Genomic DNA, 22,751 nt, shown 5'->3' on the forward strand with positions numbered 1-22,751 from the left:
ATGGTCACTAGTTTCCCACATCTAACAGAAAAAAAGAAAGCCAAAGAAATGGTAGTTTCAATCAATCAATTTGTCTTTTCTTGCTTTAAATTTAAATACTCTGGGCAAATAGCATACTTGGCAAGCCTGCTTCGAGACACGGGGCTCCCACTATTCAGATGATTGTTGACTATGTAAACATGGCTTCCATTTGAAGCTACAGCCGTCAAAACAGCAGATAATGTCACCCTCACTCAGTCTTTATTGTGTGTGTCTATTAGCCTCTGCATTTGTGTTCAACATCACAGACACCTTCATGTTGGACCATAAAACTACCACTTATAATGACATTCATTTGTTTTAATAACTGTTGAATTAAGGTGGAGACATGTTATCTAACACATGCTCAAGGGAAAAGACAAATATTAAATATACATTCCACAGTGAGGCACAGTTGACAGCAGGCTACAAGGACAGATACGAGCCGGCCTGTGTCTGGCTGATGTTACCGTGATCAGCTCACCTGTATTGTCTTACCTGCAGCTGACTCACAGCATCTATAGCGCTCTATAGTGTCAGTGACTCTCAGTGACTTAAAAAGGAACCATGACTCAGTCTTGATGTCCTGGCAGAGGAAATGAAACAGATGTGCTGACAAAATAATCTCAACTCAAGGTCCATTTACTCGCTTGTTCTGGAACTTTTGACCGTTTTCACACAGTTCTCATAAGCAGTCTGAATTTGCTTAGTTGCCATGACGCTGTACATGTTCCAACATTTACACGACTGCGAACATCTCCTTGACTTCTCACCCATGTTGATTTAAAAGTGAATCAACAGACCTAAACGAGGACTCTGTGATATGGTCGAAAGATACGGAATAAGCAAATATAAAGACCTTGAGTTGAGACTATTTTGACAACTGCTGTTTTCAAGGTCAAGAATGAACTGCATAGCGCAAGGTGATATCTGTGTTTAATTTGTAGTTACTATAACACTTTGTCAAGATTTGATTGTTAATTAATTGTGCAATATGCACTCCAAAATGAATCCAAATCCACTGATTCAGAAATAACCAATTACAGGGACGTGCTGGCTGCAGCCTTTGTTGTAGCTTATTCCCTATCTCCCCTTTCGCGGATATCCCGTCATCCCTCTACTGTCACTGTCCAGTAAAGGCTAAAATGCCCAGTCATAGATCTTCATAACTGGTGCTGAGCCACAGGAGACTACAGACACATACTGTACATACTACTGTACGTCTGTGTAGCTAAATATCACACTATTACCTCTATATCAATACTATCACTATACCCATGACTAGTGGTGCTTTCAAGGGAAAGAGTTTTCAAATAAACTGTTAGTTATTTGGATAAGTGTCGCTAATAAGATGCTGACATTCATTCATTCAGCTACATAAGCTACTTGTGGTAAATGTAATTACATCTACTACTTGTTACGATATATGTTATCCTTACAGATATGAAAAATATATCAGGATATGATGATAACCAAAATCAATATCTAGTCTAATTAAGAGTTGAAACAATTAGTCAATTGATTGATTGGTTGATTGATTAACTTAATCTGCAACAATTTAGATGATTAATTTATAATTTAAGTCATTTTATAAGCAATAAAAAACTAAAAATCATTGGTCCCAGCTTCTCAAATGTGAGTATTTGCTGCTTTTCTTTGTCTTGCATGACAGTAAACTGAAAGTCTGTTAGTCAAGCAAAACACTTTTCACCATTTTATATACAATACAATTAATTGATACATCAAGACAATAATCATATTAATCAATGATAAAAAATTGCAGACCTTGTCTCATACTCATTATATCATTGCACTGCATCTGTCATGTCTACAGTGATCAAAAGCACTTTGAATCTTGTCATCCTTTCCACTAGCTTTGATGCCACATGTCAATCGAGCCATCGAGGAGGACTGGTGCACTATGCTTCGAGAAACAAGAGGCTGATCCAGGATCAGATTGAATGGTAAGGCAGGACCACGGGGGCAATGACCTGCCAACCCACAAACATGCTGTGACATCACTCTAAGGAGGTCATGGTAATCAGATTATCCCCCATTACACAAACTCCCTCACTCACTCGCCACTGTGAGTCTGACCGACAGCAACACTCAGCAGGTTAAAACACAGAGTCACACACGCTCGTAGACACACCTTGAAAAACGTCAACTGGGGATGGGATAATTTTAGAAGAAAGTATCTGAGTGAGCCAAAAATAAAACTCCTGTGCTGTAAGAAATGTTCGCAAAGCTTCAAACAGACGTTCACTCGGTGAGCAGCAGTGTCATGTTTTGCCGAGATGAATTCCTCAGTGGGAGAATGAAGATTGTTTACTGAGCGGAGAAGACAGAGGAGAAGCTCGGGGGCCTGAGCTGCTCTGTAACCGCAGTGATGCCAAGTGGTCGGCGGTTTGAAGAGGACACCTGAGACCAGCGCACCTGGACAATGAGCTGAGGTGTAACCCTAAACTGAGATGAACCGCTGTTTATCCCCCACGCTCTCCTTCTCTTGTTCTTTCCCATCAGTCTCCTCTCTCGCTTCATACATCTATGCCCTCTCTGGTCCCCGAGCTTGTTTTCTCTCCACAACCTGATCTATCCCTCCGTGTTATTCTCCCAATCTTTTGACTCACTACCTCTCTCCTCTGTCTCTGTCTCACTTTCTTCCGATGCTTTCCCCTTCTGGGCATCGCCAGGCTAATGCAAACAGCTCTCTCAGTGTGAGCGTGAGTCATATAATCACATACTTAACGATAAGCACCCACACATTTTCAGTAAGATTCATCATTCAGAGGGAAAAAAGGGTCCAAGCCCTTCCTGCGACATTCCTGCATTTCTTCAGTTGCTATTTTCACACAGACAATACTCTAAATTGGGGGACTGACATTTTGCTCAGCAGCTGACAGCGGCTAGCAGCTGTATGACTCAGTGACACAGAAGCAGTGCCCATGTCACCATGGAAAGGCAGCGTTATGGTGTTGTTGCCAAGGCTCTGCTGTCCAATACGCATCTGATCCCTCATCGTTACTGTTAGAGCCGCACATGGCAGAGGGAGAGTAAAGAGATGGGAACAGGGGTATGCATGTTTGAAGGTCAGATGTGATAGAAAAGTGGGAGACTCAAGAAGACCAAGAGAAGGATTGAAGATTAGGAAACATTTGAGCTGATCAGCAGCATGTGTGTTTGAGCTACACTCTCTTCTGCTGTCTCCCTCTTTAAAAAGCCTTTAGTCAGCATCCTGCATACTCCACCCATATTTGTACACTCCCTCCCCCATCACTCATGTCACTTGTGATAAACACACATAGTCTGACCTGCATGTATACACACACACACACACACACACACACACACACACACACACACACTCAAATGCACTTAAGATGCCTGCTGTGTATTATTTCTTTGATGCACCAACAACTGCAACTGCGTCTTTAAACAGCAAGTAGCACAAAGGACCAAAAATAGCACAGTGAGTTGCAGAGCAGAACTGCTCTCCTTGAAGAGGGGAGGAAAGAGGAGGAAGAGGAGGAAAGGCAGGAGGAGGTGCAGAGAGAGAGATGACAGGGAAAAGATGGCAGAGGGAGACCAGTTCTCCAGGACTTAAGCCTCCCTGCTGTGTTCAATTTAAGTTTCCCATGCACTGTCAGCCCAACTAAAAGCTCACATTGTACACTGGAATGCAATGACAACACTTGATAATCACATTTCTGCAGTGCCACAAAACGATTAGGAGAAGGCCTAATGTTTGTACGTTAACAACTGTCCACTTTATTTGTCCCAATGGATTTCTCATATATGGCAGTCCATAACTGTACAGGCCAAGTAACAGTTGTGACTGCAAATAAAGCATCTTCACCACAGCAGGCCCCTTTTAGAAGTGAGGCAATGCATCAATATAGCAATATATTGCAGTATTTGCAATTGTTTATCAATGCATCTGTTACTAGTGTAAGGTATTACTCTTATCTGAGTTTACTATAAATTATTGATTTATGCTGTTTGAGATTTTTCCGTTTTAAATAAATACTTTGACATTTTGGGAAATAACACTTACTCTCTATCTTGCCAGTAGTTAAATGAGAAGTGACATCACTTTAATATCTGTATGGAAAATATGGAGCTATTGCCAGGAGACAGTTATTTCATCTTAGCATAAAGAGTGGAAACTGTGGGGAACAGCTTGTCTGACTGTCCAAAAGGTTACAAAATCTTCTCCCAGCACCTCTAAAGCTCACTAAGACATTAGACTCCAGGAAACTACTGCACCATGCCAGTGAATAATCCAGCACATAACCCACCGTAAAACCAAAATGTGACGTTTTTACACTTTTTACAAGTTTTTGTATGAATCAAATAATCAAGACATAACATGTTAGTCAGAGAGTCCTTTGGACAGAACCAGCCTAGCTTTCCACTTTTTTCCAATCTTTGTGCTAAGCCACGCTAACTGCCTCCTGATTATAGCTTCATATTTACCATACAGACGTATGTTGAGAGAGGTATCAATCTTCTCATGTAAATGTCAAAACTATTTCTTCAGGTAATGTGATGAATAGTAGATATACTTAACTTCCCGTTAGCTATCTGATGTACTTTTTTTTTTTAAATAGTATTTGGGTCTATACTACATATGCACTCCCTCACATCTGTACCCGATGTTTGACCCCACCTAGTCAGCTCCATTTACAGTAGATGAGACCTACAGTATGTGAGCTGTGTGAGCTTAAAGGTTCAAGGTACTGACCTTGGAAATTGTAATGTGTATACAGTCTACTTAATGATAGTACTTAATCATGTGTCCATATTTAAGCCATGTGATAATGACTGAAACTTCTTCATGACAACAAAGAAGATCTTATCAGCTGATGATTACCACGAGTTGTGGCTGAGAGGTGAAAATTTTTAGGTACGTGGACCCTATGCTGAGAAATTTGGGATGTTACAATTACAAATGTTTCTGGCCTGACAAAAACCCAGCTCAGACCAAAATATTGTATGGTGTACACCTGGAGTGTCTCAGCTCTGCTCAGCTCTTGTGTTTTGTCCAAATTATTGTATATTTTACAAAGAAAACTGGTTTAGGTTTGTATAAGCAGACCATCTGACCCTTGACCTTACAGTATGTGCATCAACCCCCAAAACAACTCCTCTTCATTTTTTGTAAAACTGCAAGAATCAGATCTTATCATACGTTTTACTTATTTACAGAGAAGATAAATGACACTTGGTTGGAGTACTTACTATTGCTGGACTTAAGGTCTCTGTGGATGATAGGTACAAATGCCTGGTTGTGTAGGTAGTCCATCCCCGTGGCAATCTGAACCGCCCAGTTCACCAGAACCCTCGGGGGAACCTTCTTCCCAGCCAGGGCCCGGTTCAGAGCCCCTCCTCTGGCATACTCCATCACCAGGCACAGGTTGGGCTCCCGCAGGCAGACCCCACGGAGTGCGATTATGTTGGGGTGCCGGAGCATCCAGAACAGCCTGGCCTCCTGCCGCACGCTCTCTGCTGTGGCACTGATATCCTCATCAGGGTCCTGCCTTGCAGCCTTTACTGCTACTTCCTCTCCCCGCCACACTCCTTTGTATACTTTCCCAAACCCTCCAGCTCCTATCACTTCCTCCAGGAGCAGTTCTGAGAAGTCTATCTCCAAGGGGCATTCACCCACCCCACCTGCCACCAGCCCTCCTGCGGTCAGCTGCTGGTAGCTGGCAGCGTCCCCCCTCGTGACGTAGTTACTTGGAAAGATACCCACCTTGTCCTGAATCTTGCCTGTCCACCAACCCTCATCCCCAGACACTTTGGAGTCTTTGGAGAGAACCTCAAGAAGGTCCCCACGCCGCAGGGTTAACTCCTCATCTGCTGTGGCCTCATAGTCAAACACTGCTGTCCAGTAGGGGTTGGGGTTGTTGGCCCCACAGCGGTGACCAGGGTGGGAATCTGGGGAGCCGGAGGAAGAGATGGTGGAGGAGTTCCAGCTGCTGCCGTTCTCCACCTGCACAACCGGAGCCGGAAACATCGGCGGCGGAGGGGTCATATTCGGGGGCATGGAGGAGGAGGAGGTAGTAGAGGAGGGGGGCCCAGGCGGGATTAGGCAAGGGGGAGGCGGGGAGCAGCAGCCCCCACAGCTGGTGCAGGACAGGGGGGCTGCTGTGCTGCTCGCTCTGCCGTATGGGTTCATGGCAGCCTGACTGCTGTTTGACGCTGTCGGCCTGCCCTCTGTCAACTCAGGCACAAAATCCATACAGGGCCCATTGACTGAGACGAGGTGTCCTCGACCACCAGCAGGGGGGAGAGGGGATCAGAGGATCAGAGAGCTGCAACTGCTCTCCCCCATCACCACATCTCGCTGTTGAAACTGTGCCAAATCCTGTCACCGGTGTCTGCTGTGCTGTTGCTACGCAGTGTGTAAGTAACATGTATTCCCAAAGGCAAGTTCATTCAGGGACAATGTACATCAGGTCAAACAATGACTCTCAGATCAGAGCAGAAGAGCAGAGCAAATCAATGAGTGTAACCCCTGGAAACCTAATAGATTGTTTCCACAATTGTGTCTTTTAAAAAGCTGCCACAGGCTGTCACAGGAGACATGAATATGGGTTTATCTAAGAAGCAGCAGGTCTAATGAAATCTTTTGTAAAGATCACTTCAGTCTGATGAGTTCCTGATCAGAGAATGAACTGTGAAATTAAATCCATCCGACATTATTTCCCTCTCTGGGATCTCAATTTCTGCCTACAATTAATAAAACAGTTACATACTTATTATGAATTACCCCTACATTGCTGTTCACACAAATTTAACAAAAGCAAAATCTGGGCCCGTGATGCCTTTATAGTTTTGAATCTCCTGAGCTAATAAATACATATCCACTTCTGTACTTAATATCATCCCATTGAGAACTAATGTCTTGACTACAAAGCTATAGAGACTCCCACAGTTAATAAAAACCACAACTGATTGTCAGATTAATTTCAGTCTGGAACAGACTATTTAAGGTGCCAATAGTGTTTGAGCTGAGTGAAATCCTCTGAGCAGGGGTCCTCATTATTTCTCATCCAGCCCACTGTAGACGCATCTCCCCTGCCAGCCATCCCCATGAATATGAGCTGTTTTCTCTTCTATATTGCGTTTGGAAATACCCGCGGATATTCGCCCTACATCCCAACAAGCCGGTCCAGGCTAAATCCTACATGCATGGCCACTCATGAGCCGGTTCAGAGTCCCTGAATAGCCTTTACCAAAAAGGCCCCGTCCATTTTAAGACAGCTGGGGAATTACAGAAACAAGCTGACGGCAGGGCAGCAGGTATTCAATACAGAGCTGTAAAGTGGCACCATGTTCAGCATCCAGCCGAGTCTGAACACAACAAACCCGCCTCCGTGTCTGTGCAGCGGCCTGGTCAAGTCGCCTCTGCTGGGCTACATTTGTGATGGAGACGAGTCCTCGGTGGGAAAAGAAACTCTTGCGCTCCAGAGATATTAAAGGGATGCCAGCATTTATCATTATCCTGCTGCTTTCTCAGCACGCACGCTAGTTTCGGATCATCAATCGATAGTGTTGTAGCGAAGGTGAGAGTTTTAAATGTCCGCGACTCCCTCAAGAAAGGCAGCAACAATCACACGGTGCCAATAAGGTGGAAAATATTGTCAACGAAGGCTTGCATGGAGGCATTGCTGCATTACAGTAGGCTATCACTGACCCGAGTGGACGAGATGAAATAATGCGATGAAGAGATCCACTGCGGCTCCATGTTGCCTTTATCAATAGACTGACACCCCCTCTCCATAATAATAATAATAATAATACAAATAATAATAATAATACAAATAATAATAACAATAATAATGTTATTTATTATGCGCGCATAATCTTGTAGGTATCCAGTCCCAGCTTGCTCTTCCGCCCCAAACAGCGTAAACAGCTTTATTTTAATACGTTAACATTTACCGTTTACTATAACCTAACCCGGACACTGAGGGCAGCAATATCCACCGACATCATCGCAGGGGCGTGTGGTTGCATCCGAGTAAGAAGGACCATCAAGGACTGTAACCCAATTTGGCGACAAATTGAAACGCTCTCGGGAGTCCCTGACGTTGCTGCTCAGCCAGCTGTCCAGACGTCCATCGTATTCAAACAGGCTTTTCCTCCTCAAAGACGTGACATTTCGAGCACCGAGCTGTCAGTCTGTGGGCTGACTTTGCATCCAAATACACCGGGATGCCGTTCCCATACGTGGGGACAAGTGCCACTTCTTTCACTGATGTACAAATTACGGGGATGGCTGTGGCATTCAGACTGTCCAGCACTTAGCCCCAGCACATGTGTGCAGATCTAGGGAGCAGCTCAGCGTGCAGGGCGGAGACAAGGACGCCTCAGTCTGTTGGAACGAGACTAGGCTGTGCCAGTGATGAGGTGTGCTGCTGCACTGTGGGTAATGTAGTCTCCAAGGGATCTCCTGCTGACCTACATCATTCTGGCAGCTGATATAACTAAATAATTAACAATATTAAGGAAAAGGCTGAGCGGTGGTGGAAGGTAACCAAGTACACTTACTCAAGTACTCTACTTAAATACAAATTTGAGGTACTTTTTGAAGTACAATTTTCTGCTACTTTACACTTCTGCTCCACTACATTTATTTGATCTTTAATTACGTTGTCAATTCAGATTAATAATACAAATCCTTACCTATAAATAAATTATGATGTATTATAGATTTAGGTAAGACTTAAATGATCCCGAGGCTACCTTGCAGCAGGCATATATAAAGTGATGTACACATTATAGAATAAATAATTATAGTCCAATAATATAATATATTGTGCAGAAATGGGGCATTCTGCGCAATATATAGTTTCACTTTTGGTACCTTAAGTATATTTGTGTCCCAAAACTTTTTTACTTTTACTAAAGTAAAATTTTAAAAGCAGAGTATTTCTACACTGTCGCATTACTGTTTTTACTGAAGTTGAATATGTGAGTACTTCTTCCCTGCGCGAATGGACAATTATACATTATAATGTAATGTAAAGTGATAAAAGAGTCGTATTTTATATTCTCACTGGAACATTTAGCTTCTTTTTTCCTGTCCACATGGTCAGTGACTAAAGGTTATTGAGAGAACACCAGCCCTGAAGCTGGCAGGGGTTCAGTGTGTTGCTCAAAGACACATTGGCAGTTGAGCCTCATTTTGTTCAAGAGTGAAAAATGAAACAATTACTCTGAAAGGAGCTGAGGTTGTCTGTTAAGACTAGAGTTAGCACAAACCTGCAAAAATGTTACTTGGGGTTCACTTTTAGGCAAGGAGAGCACAGAGTGAGGGGAAAATATGATCATTTCCTTGATATTGTATAAGACTGGGTTCTCTGAGAAAATGCCATTACATGACATGTTTGAGGGTCTTGTGCAACCTGAGCACAGACACAAGATGTTGATGGATTTTGTTTTAGTAATACTTTATAATACAACCTGCAATGTACTGCGTAATTGTGTTACTGCTTCCTAGGTACAATGGAAGAAAACAATATGGGAATAGGGAGTAACAACTGGAGGACATGTCACCAGATTTTGTGGGTTTTTCAGGACTACCCATCCCTATCTACAAAAATCTTTAGGGTATCATTTTTTCCTTATTTTTTTTCCTTTCTTTAAAATACCTAATTGTTACTCCCTGGTTTCCCATAGTCTAGTTTTCTTCACTGTATTTACATTAAAGGGAAATGTTACCCGATTATACAACACAATAACACTGTAAATTACAGGCTGTATAATAAAGTTTTCCCAATTTTTGAATTAAAACAAAGATTACCCTAAAGAATTAGTTATGTTATTTAAAAAAAAAAATACTCCTCTACGAACTCCTCCTCCTCCAGAATTTCATCGCAATTCAGAGTACAATCAATCACTGGGTTATTCAGACAACATACAGTAGTGGTAGTCACAACCATCAATCTTTAAGCTGTGCTGACCCCTGGTGTCGAATGAGTGAAACTCAAAGACTTGACTGGTGGTTCAGTTTCCTTTTCATTTTCAAATACGGGCTAAAAACACAATCCCACTATGTTTTTATTCCACTGTTTTTTGATTTGTAACTCCTTCTAGATGCTTCAACATAAAATTTCCATTCAAACTTTAAAATGTTCAGATCAATTAACATTTAACATTTGTGAAGATGCAGCACTCTCCCCTAAAGTTAGAAACCAAAGGGAGAACCTTAAAATGTTCAATTGTCACCCCAGTTTGCTCTGTAACAATAAATGGGGCTCTGACGCTGTGAGGCCATAACATTTTTTGTAATTTCAAACACCAAAATGAATGTTCCAAATCTTAAAGTTTATGTCCAGTTTAAAATCTGGATGAGGCCCGTTATGGGTTACACTACACAGCTACCTAGATTATGGATTTAGCAAGGTAGCCTATTTCCCCCAGAGGCTCACAGTAAGTTATATAACTTCAGTAGCCTGAATGATGAAAGCAAGTCTTTGACTTTTTTACACTATGACATTTTCAAACAAGTCTATACTTCCAGATGTTTTTCTATTAGTTCATCATTTTCACTCAATAGCTTTTAATATGGGGGTTCAATTAAAGAGTAATGCAATTCCTGAATTCCACATTTGTCACTTATGACATTTATTCGATATTTTAATGGAATACACATCTGCTGATGCTTAAGAAAGTCAGTACCCTTGTGTTGTCTATCAAGTAGCCTGATTTGAGGATTCTCTCTGATGTCTAGCTTTGGGATGGATGCATGTTTCCAAATACAAGCTTAGCTGTCCTTTGGGCACAGGAATAAAATATGTGACATTTAAGCCTTTTATTTAGTCGAAATTGCTTTCAAATGAATGAATTGTATGTTTATGAATGCTGTGGGATTATTATTAGCAACTTGAATTTCAGGTACAGCCGCTGTTGGTCTTTTACTTTCACTTACAGATGCAGTTTATGGATTTTTGCTGCAGTTTATGAACTTTGAACATCCCTCCACTATCAGCTGATGTTTGTGGATTATGTTTCACTTGCAGTTGATGTTTTTCTGGACTGGATGTCCGCGGCTTTACTCCATGTCCATGGGAATGTGAGTACTCATGTTGTGTAAATGTGTCATTTAACAGCCATTCAATCCGTTTCCATCCTGCATCTACGGGACGGTTTGGCATGGGGAAAATAGCAGGAAATTAATAAAAGCCATTCTGACTGGATGGCAGGACTGGTAATGGTTCGAGCCCGGCACTTGTGGTGTACTTCAGGCTTAGTTGTGGGGTTGTTGGACTCGGGCCACCAATCGGACTGCACTTCAATCGGATCTCTCTCACTGAAGTCTTTGTAGGAATGATATGAATCACAACAGCATAAAAAATGTTAACTGAAAAACAAACAAACGCAGAAACTTTTCATACCTGTGACACTGATACTGTGTTTTTAAGAATTAGTTTGAGTTGTTATTAGTTTTGATATTTAATAATCAACTTAACTTCTGAATTTGTCACATAACAGTTTTTAAACTGAGTTAGTTCATGAAATACCAACTGGCATCAGAGGACTGATAATGTTCAGCGACCACAAGGTTGTGCTATTGACTAATTTGTGAGGATGCATAAAATCAAAATCTGATCATGCAGGATGATAAATATACATGCTTTTCTGATGTTATTTCTGAAAAAAGTTCACATTAAGATGTAGTTTCCTGTGCCTTTAAAATTACAGTAAAACACAGCTCTCTCCACTTTTACATTTACTCAAGTACTTTACTTCCGTACAACTTAGTACTTGTACTTTATTTAAGTATTTCCATTTTCTGCCTCTTTATACTTCTACTCCACTATATAAGGCGATGCTAATTTTATTACTTAATACACTACTGGGTGGTTTGTGAATTTACCCCCAGGATAAGTAAAGTCTTATCACAACCTGTAATAATATAGAATAATATATATTATTGTTATGATTTGTATTAATAATCTGAATTTATAAAGTAACTGGTAGCCTAACCAAAGTTATCAAATAAATGTAGTGGGGTAAAAGTATAAAAGTACAATGTTTCCCTCCAAAATGTAGTGGTGTAGAAGTGTAAAGAAGTAGAAAATGGAAATAGGTCCACTCAAGTAAAGTACAGTACCTAAAATGTCCTACTTATGAACAGCACTACAGCAAATATATAGTTACTTCCCACCATTCATTTTTTTCATGTGTTTGCTGCAGGTGCTGAATATAGTCTGAATGTTCAGCAGTAGCTACCTGTTGAACTACAGTGTTATGTTGACAAGTGTTCCTAAATTAATGAGGGTAGTCTAAACAAATGAGTGTAGGCGAAACAAATGAGGGTAGACTAAACAACTTTGTACAATGCAATACAGTTCAACAGCACCACAGACTACATCGTCCAAAACAACCACGCAGTTGAATCAACACCTCTTTAACACAGTCTTAACAAAAACCAACTGAACATGATCATCTTCACGAAGGAGGATTCATTGCAGGACTGTTGTAATAGACTGTATTATTTTTAGCAAGGTGTTCCTAAAAAACTTCCAGCTGAGTGTTTATACAGTATACAATATGTCCACAGTCAGTAGTAGTAGTAGTGTGCTGCCCCCTGTGTGTTACTATTTGTAGGCTGCACCAACTGGACTCGCGCATGCGCAGTGAGTGCGGGCGCTGCTCCGCCGTGGTGTCGGTTGAGTATTCTTGGCAGCGTCTCGCTCGGTGAACAGACAGTCGCCCGTCGGTCAACGACTGTTTCCACAATGTCTGGAGAATTATTTTAACGGAATAGGAGCCGGGTGAAAACAGCGGAGCAGCGTTGGGTAAGGTGTGTGCTCTTTTGGTTTTCTGTGAACAGCTTTTAGTTGAACAGTGCGGGCGATTCAAAAGCGCTGAAAAGTGACGAGTGAACTAAACGTTAGCGAGCAAACGCCGAGAGACACCGAGCCGACCAACTTCACTCAATGCAGAGAGCGGCCGCTTTACTACGGCTCAGCTGTTGGGCTCACTCCCACCTGGAGCCGTTCACACCGGCTCTGTGATCCACTTCGACTCTGGCCATTCAACAGAGTAGCTTTACAACCTCAAATACGTCGCTACCCGCAAAAATTTATTAGCCACAAAATATTCTACAACCTTCCTCATCATTAGGTTTCCAGTGCGCATGCTTGTAGTGCTCTGCAGACTTCGGATTTGTAGTTTTTCGTACCTGAGTTAATCACAGTTGAGAGGGCCAAGAGAAAACGGTAAAACTACAAGTTCCAGACAATGGGAGCTTTGTTTGGGAGCGCAGCTAGCCAGCTAGTTAGCCTGGACGAGCTTTGAATTTCGAGTAGTTGTGCTGCAATCGGAAGTTGCCTTGGCTGGAAATTTGTTTTACAATGAGCTGTATGGGAAATATTTTACACACACGTTTTTTTTCATAGGAGTTTGGCAGTAGTTGTATATGCCACCGCTTTCGCCGTCACAGATTGTGCAACATGTTTTAATCTTGGTGATAAAAGGAGGATTGATCGTGCTCCTGCGTGTTTGGACATGCATACTCTGTTCGGCTGTCAAAAAACGTGTGTGCACAGTGCGCAAGATTTGCAAGCGCATAGTAGATATACAGTGTGTGTGTGTGTGTGTGTGTTGTGTGTGTGTGTGTGTGCGCGTGTGTGTGCGCGTGTGTGTGCGTGTGTGTGTCTACTGAATGGGGAGGCGATGATGCCTCGGCGTGTCGTCTCCCTTTCATAGAAATCCCCTGTGTTGCTGCTGTATTCCCCAGCTCTCAGGAAATGACACGTCGAGGAACGGGATGATGGATCTGTCGTGCAAGAGCAGCAGAGCATGGCAGCGTTGCACATATTCTGGGCATCATTTACTCTGGTTGTCTCCCATCTGGAACAAATAGAATAATTATTACCAGGGAGAATCTGAGAATGATCAAGTGTCTTAAATTGGTTATCCTACTGCTTACTCGCCTGTTACCATGGCCGAGTTATGAGACAATGGGCACCTGGGCACAGACATGTAAAAGGCCCCCCACCCCTCCTTCATAAGAGCAATAGCCCTTTTCCAATACATTGTACCAGTTCAACTAGACTCTACTTGCCTTTTTTGGTTTTCAATAGAGCAAAAGTTATGTATCTGTAGTCAAGATTGATTTGTCAGAGATAATCGCCACTACTGTGTCATCATTGTATGAGACACCATTTTAAACAGCCAAGAGACTGTACATCACTGCTCTCTGTAGCCTGTTAGATTTCTGTCATTGTACATTTAGTATGGCAACCCAAAAAATACGCCACGGTCAGTTGAGGAGGTACAGATGTTTCTCTGTTTGGTAACCCCACAGTATCCTCCATTGTTCATGTGTGTGTCACGTTGAACATAACATCAAGATATCTTTGTGTGTTGTCACTAAAGTATAAGCGCCACATTGAGGGGGTGCTATCTGCAGTGGAAAAACAAATACCTGGTACCAAAAGCAAGCGGAGTCAAGTTGAGTCGGTAAAAGTGGTGGACAAACGCTAAAAGTACCACAGAATCAAAGCGTTTTGTGTGTCTTTGCATCTGTGTTTTGTGTTTTGTGTCCCTTTGCAGTTGTTTTGTATGTCCTTGTGGTCATTTTCAGTCTCTATCTCTTTGTAGTGGTTCCATGTGTCTTGTAGTTGTTTTGCATTTCTTTCTGTTCATTCATTGTATATCTTTTTGGTCATTTGTCTCTAAAAAATATGATGATATAACGGTTACTTCACATGGAGCTCTGGTCCAAGGGCCCCCTGAGCACTTGGGCCTGTGCCCTTTTGGCCTATTCAGTAATCTGTCCATGCTTGTAACAGCACGTGTTGAACACAGCACTGCCCACTGTTTGCTGTACATTGGGGAAATCCAGCACTTCATCTTCTGTTTGAGAGCAAATCAGATTTAAATGCAGTCTGTACAGTGGCAAAGTTTATGCTGAATAGTAATGACATGGTTCTCCATATTGTAAATCCAGTTTCCTCTGATCAAAGGCTGGGCAGCAGACTGAGAGAGTGTGTTATACAATGCTCTCCGTTTATAGTTTCCATGAAGAAATTTCCATCCTTTCCATGGATGTTTGAAAATGTTGCATATTAAACCCAAAACTAAGAAGGTTAGCTATGCATAGACTGGGAACTTTGTTGTTAGTTGAAAATTTAAAGTGTGCCACAATTATTGAGTAAATAGAGATTATGTGTCCTGCTCATTGATACTTTGATCAGACACACTGGTCTTGTGATACCTCTCTGGCCAGGAGGTCACCGAACTGTTCACAACCCTCACTGTTGTATCTCACAAACACACTTACTTTATATGCTCCTTTCCTGTCTTCTTTTGTAACTCCCTACCTGTATATCAAAGTTTAAATTCCATAAATTGTTTGCTGTAAAAAATACATATATAGTTAAGAATGGCATATTACATCAGTTAATGCAGCACTTCATCCTTGCAAGCCGTTTTTGATGGATTTACTGAAAACAACAAGCACTTGTGACTTCCAAGAGATGAAGCAAACCTGCAGAATGTAGCAGGAATGCCATTGTGGTGCAGTGACATTCTTGCAATAATTGTGATAATGAAAAAATGTAATTTTTTTGTCTTTAACTTCACTATGGTCTGGCCTTTTATTCAGTGTGGTTTGATGCCACTATGTTTTAATGGATGTTGTTGAAATTCTCCTGTTATCCAGATGTTATTCGATTTGGATATTGCACTCGGCTATATAGTGATTTTGATAATATTTCGATGAATTGTTCAGCTTTAGTCTAACTCCAATAGAAACTTATATCTGTGAACGCTCCAAGAATTCATGGGGTTCAAGGGTTCATACCTTAGATTTTGTCTAGAATATGTTTTGCTGCAAATGGTACACAATTTTGGAAAGTACTGCCAGGCCGATAATATCTCTATAAGCATGTTTGTTTTGGTATTTTTACAATGTTATCACATTATCCGTGCATATCTACACTCATGTCATAACTTTGGACCCACGCCACATTGCTGTAAAGCTCCTCCAGCCGTCAACATGTCGTTGGCTCCACTGGGTACCAGATAATGATGGCTTACAGTCTGTGATCTTGAGGAGCATCTCACATTTTCTGCTACTTATTTTGTAGTTTTAGGACAGACAGCTGCGGGAACAAAGGATCCTGTCTTCAAAGGGAGCTGAATGTGGGCCACCTGAGTTATTTCACCTGTAAACATTTCGTTGAATCACAATGTCCTATCTTGGTAGAGGTGACTCATCAGCTTCTGATTTTTTCCCTGTTCCTTTGTTCTTGACAAGGATTTTAAGGGACATAAACACTGGCATGAAGTCATGGTCATCGCGTGGGTTTTTCCAACAAGGTCTCTTATGATGTTTTTAGGGAAGCAACGACAGTGTTTTGGCACCACCTCTTGTTAGAGTTCTCCTCTCCCAACTGGGACACCTTGGCAGCCCTCCTGCTGTTTGTAATTTTAGAACGAAAAGTCTCTTGCCAGGTTTCTGTTTAATCCTCAGAGGCGTCTTAGTTAAATAAAGCTTAATAGAAATGAACAATTGTGTGCTTTCCCAGTGTGTGCAAGAACACACACAAACACACACACACACACACACACACACACACACACACACACTCAAGCACTTCAAACAACATGCATCACAATCATTGGGTGTATCCTGACAGGTCACAGAGAGGGAGGATGAAGGATGCCATCTGGTCTATGTCAGGGTGCACAGTGATGGCTGTGTGTGTGTGTGTGTACATATGTGTGGTTTTTAGGGGGCTGAACATGTGGTATTCTCTTGAACTTGAGCTTATGGAGTTCAGCCATTGTTAGCTGACTTTCTTGCTCCAAGCTACACGCATTAATTTCTTATTGAAGTATATTTCATACTGCTCTCTCTCTGTTTCGCTGGCTCATGCTGTTGGTTTATACTCCTTATACTCCTTAACACTATGACGCACCTTAAACCCACTTCCATGGTTAATCTGAACGGGTCACCACACATCATCACACCTGGTGACACAGTCTCCTTACTGTAATGAACAGGTGTTTCCATTTGGGTTGACAATTTTAGTTCAATGTTGCTTTTATGTGCAAATTTTTGATCTATAACAGTCAGATAAAAACTGCCTTCTACTGTCACCCTGGGGATGACCAAAAAAACTAGAGTCAGTACTGTCACAGTGTACAGTAATCAAACTCACTTATTTGTGTTTATATTGAATATTAGACTTAAAACAACACGTATAGGATCAGCATCTAAATAAACTCAATTAAAATGGCATTAAATTCGATTTGAAAATAAAAGATTATAGAATAGAATTGCAATAACACATACAGACTCCAGACACCCTGCATGATTCAGAATATTCACATGAATCTATGTTGTTAATGATTAAACAAAATCAGGCTCATCCAACGAGACAATCAGAAGGAGAGCGGAACAGAAACCGGGAGCACATGGCGTGGGCGAGAGCCAGTGTGCATGCAGCGAGAACTGAAAATGAAATGCTATTTGATAATTATGTAAGGCAGTGTAGTTATGTCACTGTTGTGATGCTTTTTCATAAACCTGAGGATGGGTGTGTAGACCTAAACATTGCAAATAAAAACACCAGCAGTAACCAAGATAGTGTGATAGTGTGCAGGACTGACTTTTATTCAAGGGATTTACCAGCGACAGTGGTCTCATGGGTCATATGCAGGTTGAATGTGTGTTCAGTAGACCTACGTCATACAAGTGCATTAGTCAGAGTGCAGGTGTACAGCTTGAGATGAAACGGCATTAGACCACCAACAGTATTGTAACCCCCCTGTCTCCACTCTCTTTGATGTATTTGCCTCCCTTGAGGGTCTTACCCATAAGTCATCATGGATAACAGTGTCAAGAGGTCAGAGATTTACACATAGAGGAGCACACCATGTTTCCTGAAATGAATCTCTGCTTTATGGCCTCCTGTGCAGCTATAAAACATTGCTATGTAGGCAGTTGATCTATCAAGCCTGCCTCCTCCTTCAGAGGTCAAACTCCCTCAAGGTGTTGTTTACCAATCTGTGTCTTCTTATCAGGAAAGAGGATGAATCATAGAATCATAGAATCACAGTCCTGCGTGTAAATGTTCAAAATGTGCTTGCATTCGCCTGATAGTGCTGCACTCTCTGTCTTATTGAGGATAGGGTCTTCTCAGTTTGGATATGAAACAGAATGGGACTCCCAGGCGTAGCAGAGGCTACATCCTAGGCTGCATCTTTCTTCTCTTGACTCCTCTCTGTGCAGGGTATGTTTGACTGGGGTAAATATAGCCTGTTGGTTTTAGCTCGAGGATAAACACAGATGTTGAGGAGGTCTTTCTTGCCACAGGTTTGCCTGCATCCTCCCCCTGGTCAGTGATGGTAGCAGAGGGAGAAAGTGAGAGAAAAAGACTCACCATCCGTCCACAAAACACTTAAACAGGGTTATTGGACTTAACACTAAGCTTTTGACAGGGTTATAGGAGGCATATACATTGGCTACAAAGCATTTAGACAGCCTGACAAAGTGCTGTACACAAAGAGTGATTTACAAAGGCCTGTATATGGCTGTCCATCTAGCAATCCAAAGTGGAGGCCACTCCACAGATATATACAAATGGATGCACTTAACCCTGTCAGGAGGTGAGTTTAAACTTGAGTATTTGGATCTGTGTTTTCTGAAGTAGAGGAGGCCTTGAAGATTTTCACAGACAAATGTTAGACAATCCAGATCAGATCTGACTGGCTTATTTTTGAATTCTCACACTGAATCCCAGGCCATGACGGGTGGGAATCACTGTGATAACTGGCTATAGACCTGCTAAGTCCCTGAACAGTGCTGAATGTGCTCATCTCCATAACATTACGAGCTCTTATCTATTACTGTCTCCCCCTTTTGTAATGTTTCTCCCCAGCCTATATGCCTCTCTCAGAAGGGACTGATGTTAAATGGTGTTTCAGTGCTGTGCTGTAAGAGACTGTTGATAATAGAAGCACAAATCATGCATTCGATCTCCGGGGAACAGGCTTTGTTCTAGAAACTTCCAAAGCATTCAGATACACATCCATTAACATGAATTGTCATGGAGCTGAGAGGGGAAGCCGCCACCTTTCTCTGTAATGTCTTTATTCTTCTTCCTTAATGTTTCCTGTGTCCTGGGAGTTGAGTTTGTCTGCTGCTTTAAGGCAAAGAGCGCGTTGTTACACCTGCTTCATATCTGTCCCTAACTGAGACTTCACACATAGGGTTGACAGGTGGTGTGTGTGTGTGTGTGTGTGTGTGTGTCTGTGTGTGTCTGTGTGTGTGTCTGTGTTTCCACAAAGAGCTCTGTCATGGCAGAAATGTTCTGGAAAGAGGAAATCCTGCATGACGGGATTAAGAAACAGCTGATTCTGTCTCCATCTGTTTTTATGCAGCGAGGAGTAAATTAACGTGTGCGCCCCACATACACATGAGCTTGACCATCACACACCTGTCAAGTCTTAAGCTCACTTGCTATCCCTGTTTGAGTCTGAATTGCAACATAGAATATTAAGGCTACGCTGTTATAATTATTTATACTGTAATTGTGTCATTGATTTTGGTTCCAGCTTCTCAAGTGTGAAGATTTCCTTCTTTTTGCCAATTATCTTTCTAAAGTGGATTAGTTTGAGTTTAGACTGTTGGTCAGACAAAGCAGAACATTTTAAGATGTGACCTTGGGCTCTGAAGTTGTGATGGGTGTTTTTTTTTTTTTTTTCACCACTGACATTTTACAGACTAAACAATTGATAGATTAACTGGATAAATAATTGGCAGATAATCATTAGTTGCAGTTCTAATTTCTACTTGATTGATGAATGAATGATTATTAACTTTGTCGACAGAATGTCCTACAGCCCAAGGTGACATATTAAATAATTCAAGTATTATTAAATTATTATTCAAAAAGATTTAGTTTATTGTCATATAAACGACAAAGAAAATCATCAAATCCTCACATTTGAGAAGCTGGAACCAGCAAAAGCTTGGCTTTTTTACCTTAGAAAAATAACTATAACGATTATTTGATTGCAAGAGTAGTTGCCAATTAATTTGTCGATGATCATCTAATCTTCATTTCGTCCATTAAATGGCAGAAAATGAAAAATATTTAACACTGATACATTAATAAAGGTTTAAGGTAATGACAGGATGTTTGAAATCAGTGATTTAAAAAAGTGTTTAATGTGAATGAGGAATTGTAGAAGCCCTTTATCTCAGTCAGTATCCTGAATCACTGGATAGACAAAAGGTTTTAATGATGGAGCCCACTACATCTGCGCAGTGAGTCAGTTCTTCATGAAAGATATGCATCGGCTCTCTCTGTGCTGCCTGTTGGAGGTCAAGCTGTTGGACAGGAAGTGAGTGAGCACTGAGGAGGATGCGGGTGTGCTTGAGATGAGTGTTGCAAATGAATCAGGCATTAGGCATCAGGGAGAGACGTGACCTTACATTGCGGCGATCAGTCACTAAGATGAATGACCAGGTCACAGGACATGAGTAAAAACATTCCTTCTAAGCTCAGAAAAATGTAACAGTTTGTCTCCAGCATGCAGCTTTTCTTTTCCCATTCATTGTTGGCATAGTTTAAGATTAGCTCATCCTAGTTTCTGGAGAGGAGCCACACTGCCTCCGACTGTAGCTGGAAAGAAAAATAGTTGGAGAAAAGGGTGTAACACCAAACACCATCAGGAAACTTGTAGATAGATTTGCATGTTTCCCCCTTCCTCTGTCTCTCAGGATGTTTTGCTTTTAGTGACCTGCATGTCCTTTTTAAAAATACAGACAGCAAAGAACACACATACACAGCCTCGTGTGTGTTTATGAGTCTGGGTGGGAATGGGTGAGTTGTAAAGATGTTTTTAGTTACTTTTTCTCTGTCTTTGTGAAATGTTTCATGAAACTACATCAAAAGTTAGCATTTCTTTGTTTTTCCCTCACTTGTGGTATGTGTGCAGAGGCATGCATGCATACATACAAACGGTCTCTCCCTCCCTCTGCCTCTTCACAGCTAAGATCTCAGGGTATGACTGCTGACTGTGGAGCCATTGTTTTAATGCTAATTGAGTATAGCATGTGGTCATTCCATGAATGCCTCTTGGCCCAGTTTTTTATGGTACTGTATCAAAATGTGATTTTTTTTTTTCCTCCTCATTTCCAAATCAGATTTGATACTGTGATGGAGGCTATTTAGCGGGCTATTTCCACACAAGTTCATTTGGTCTACTCTGCACAAAGAGACTCTGGTATGCTAATGTGTTTATGCTGTCGCTGAGGCAGGGCAGTGCAGTGCAGATAGTATGTTAAGTCTGCTCTATATCAGGGACATAAGGGGATTTCTGAGAAACATACAATATACAGCTGTTTTGGGGCTATCTAATCTGTGTGTGTGTGTGTGTGTGCGTGTGCGTGTGTGTGTGCATATATGCCATGGTGATATAATTCAAAATTATTCTAAATAGCCAGTCATTTTTTAATCATATATTGGTGTTTCCTGGGGTCAGACTGTGATCAGATCGGGGTTCAGACTGAGTTTGTTGTTTCAGGTCATGGTCAGAAGATGAAACATGTTTGAGTTATAGATCCATGAATTCGAAGGCCTATTAACTGCCAAAACACTGCACACTGGTTTATAACCCTGTGAGGAAGAATTGTAACAACTCTGGAAAATTTCCACAGTGACATTATTTATATCCTCCATTGTTACTATCTCAACGTAAGCAGGTAGAATTACGCCAAAGTCATCCACTAGAAATTTTCACTTGCACATACTGGAATGGCTGAGGCAGTGTGCTGCCGGATGAGAGAAGATGAGTCCAACTTTTTTTTTTTTTACTAGACGGCTTTTTCTGACATGGCACCCTGCTGTGTCAGTGCCGTGGGGGCTGTGTTTTTTTCACACAGTGCTAATGTATGTCAGAACATGGCCTTAATCTTCCTTTATATGTTAAAGATGGCTGATGTAAACCACAGCTCAACAGCCACCCAGCAAGCGTTCAATACAAAGACTAAAGTGTAGTTCAGAATGTGGGAACACTTCATGAAATGCAACCATAACATACTGATAGGCATCCAAAAAATACAGAGAACCTGGGCATCTTCTGGTTGTAATCTGACAGTTTCTAGAAGCACTGATGAAGATCCATTCGCCAACATTTGAAAAAAACTAAAAATATATGGAGATGACAAAGCATAATACAATTAAGAGTAAATATTTGCGGCATCTCAGAACAACACTGGTGCTCGTAGCATGAGGTAACCGATTTTGTCCTTCATCTAAAATTAATTAATTAATATTGAGCATCTTTGGCGTAGCATACCAATGCAATGTGTTTGTAATTAATTAAACTATATTTTTATAAAATGCCACATAAATCAGACCACTTTTTAGTCAAACTGAGTAGTTGTAATGAGCAGACATCTGTCATGAAACTAACTATGATCACATTCAGTCCAAAAGCATCTCATACCCTCTGTATGCGGATAATGTCTGAAAAGGAAGTGCTGAGAGGGAAACTATAGTGTAGCTCCTGCTGCTCCAAATCCCTCCCAATAAACCCCCTGTTCATCCTGCACTATACACATATACACACAATGTCCTCCTTTTTTGGAGCTTTTTTTTTGCTGAGCCTGAGCACAGACGTCTCCTGAGCTTGTTACATGTGAGAACCTGTATGCCTTCCAGTGCTGTTTAAGTGGCTGATTAAATTAG

At 41.5% G+C, this 22,751-nt stretch overlaps 2 protein-coding genes across 5 annotated transcripts in view; one reads left to right on the forward strand and one right to left on the reverse strand.

The window, feature by feature from the left end:
* The window catches only part of map3k10 (mitogen-activated protein kinase kinase kinase 10), a 35,533-nt gene extending 27,247 nt beyond the window's left edge, over window positions 1–8,286 (reverse strand). The window contains exon 1 of the mRNA XM_023405019.2: window positions 5,260–8,286. Coding sequence (XP_023260787.1) covers window positions 5,260–6,262 — 1,003 coding nt within the window. The 5' untranslated portion in view covers window positions 6,263–8,286. The remainder of the gene's footprint in view (window positions 1–5,259) is intronic.
* A 2,756-nt stretch (window positions 8,287–11,042) lies between these two features.
* Window positions 11,043–22,751, forward strand: part of sipa1l3 (signal-induced proliferation-associated 1 like 3) — a 76,549-nt gene continuing 64,840 nt past the window's right edge. For 2 of the 4 annotated variants that reach the window (XM_023404990.2, XM_023404991.2), the window contains exon 1: window positions 12,698–12,838. The gene's annotated coding sequence lies outside the window, so the exon portion shown is untranslated. Of the gene's footprint in view, window positions 11,105–12,697; window positions 12,839–22,751 lie in introns of those variants that run through there. The other 2 variants (XM_087173628.1, XM_087173629.1) reach the window with 2 other exon arrangements.

The sequence above is a fragment of the Seriola lalandi genome, unplaced genomic scaffold (genome assembly GCF_002814215.2).
Source record: "Seriola lalandi dorsalis isolate HSWRI2012SDOR001 ecotype SW California unplaced genomic scaffold, Sedor1 jcf7180002054259, whole genome shotgun sequence".
Taxonomy (NCBI): domain Eukaryota; kingdom Metazoa; phylum Chordata; class Actinopteri; order Carangiformes; family Carangidae; genus Seriola; species Seriola lalandi.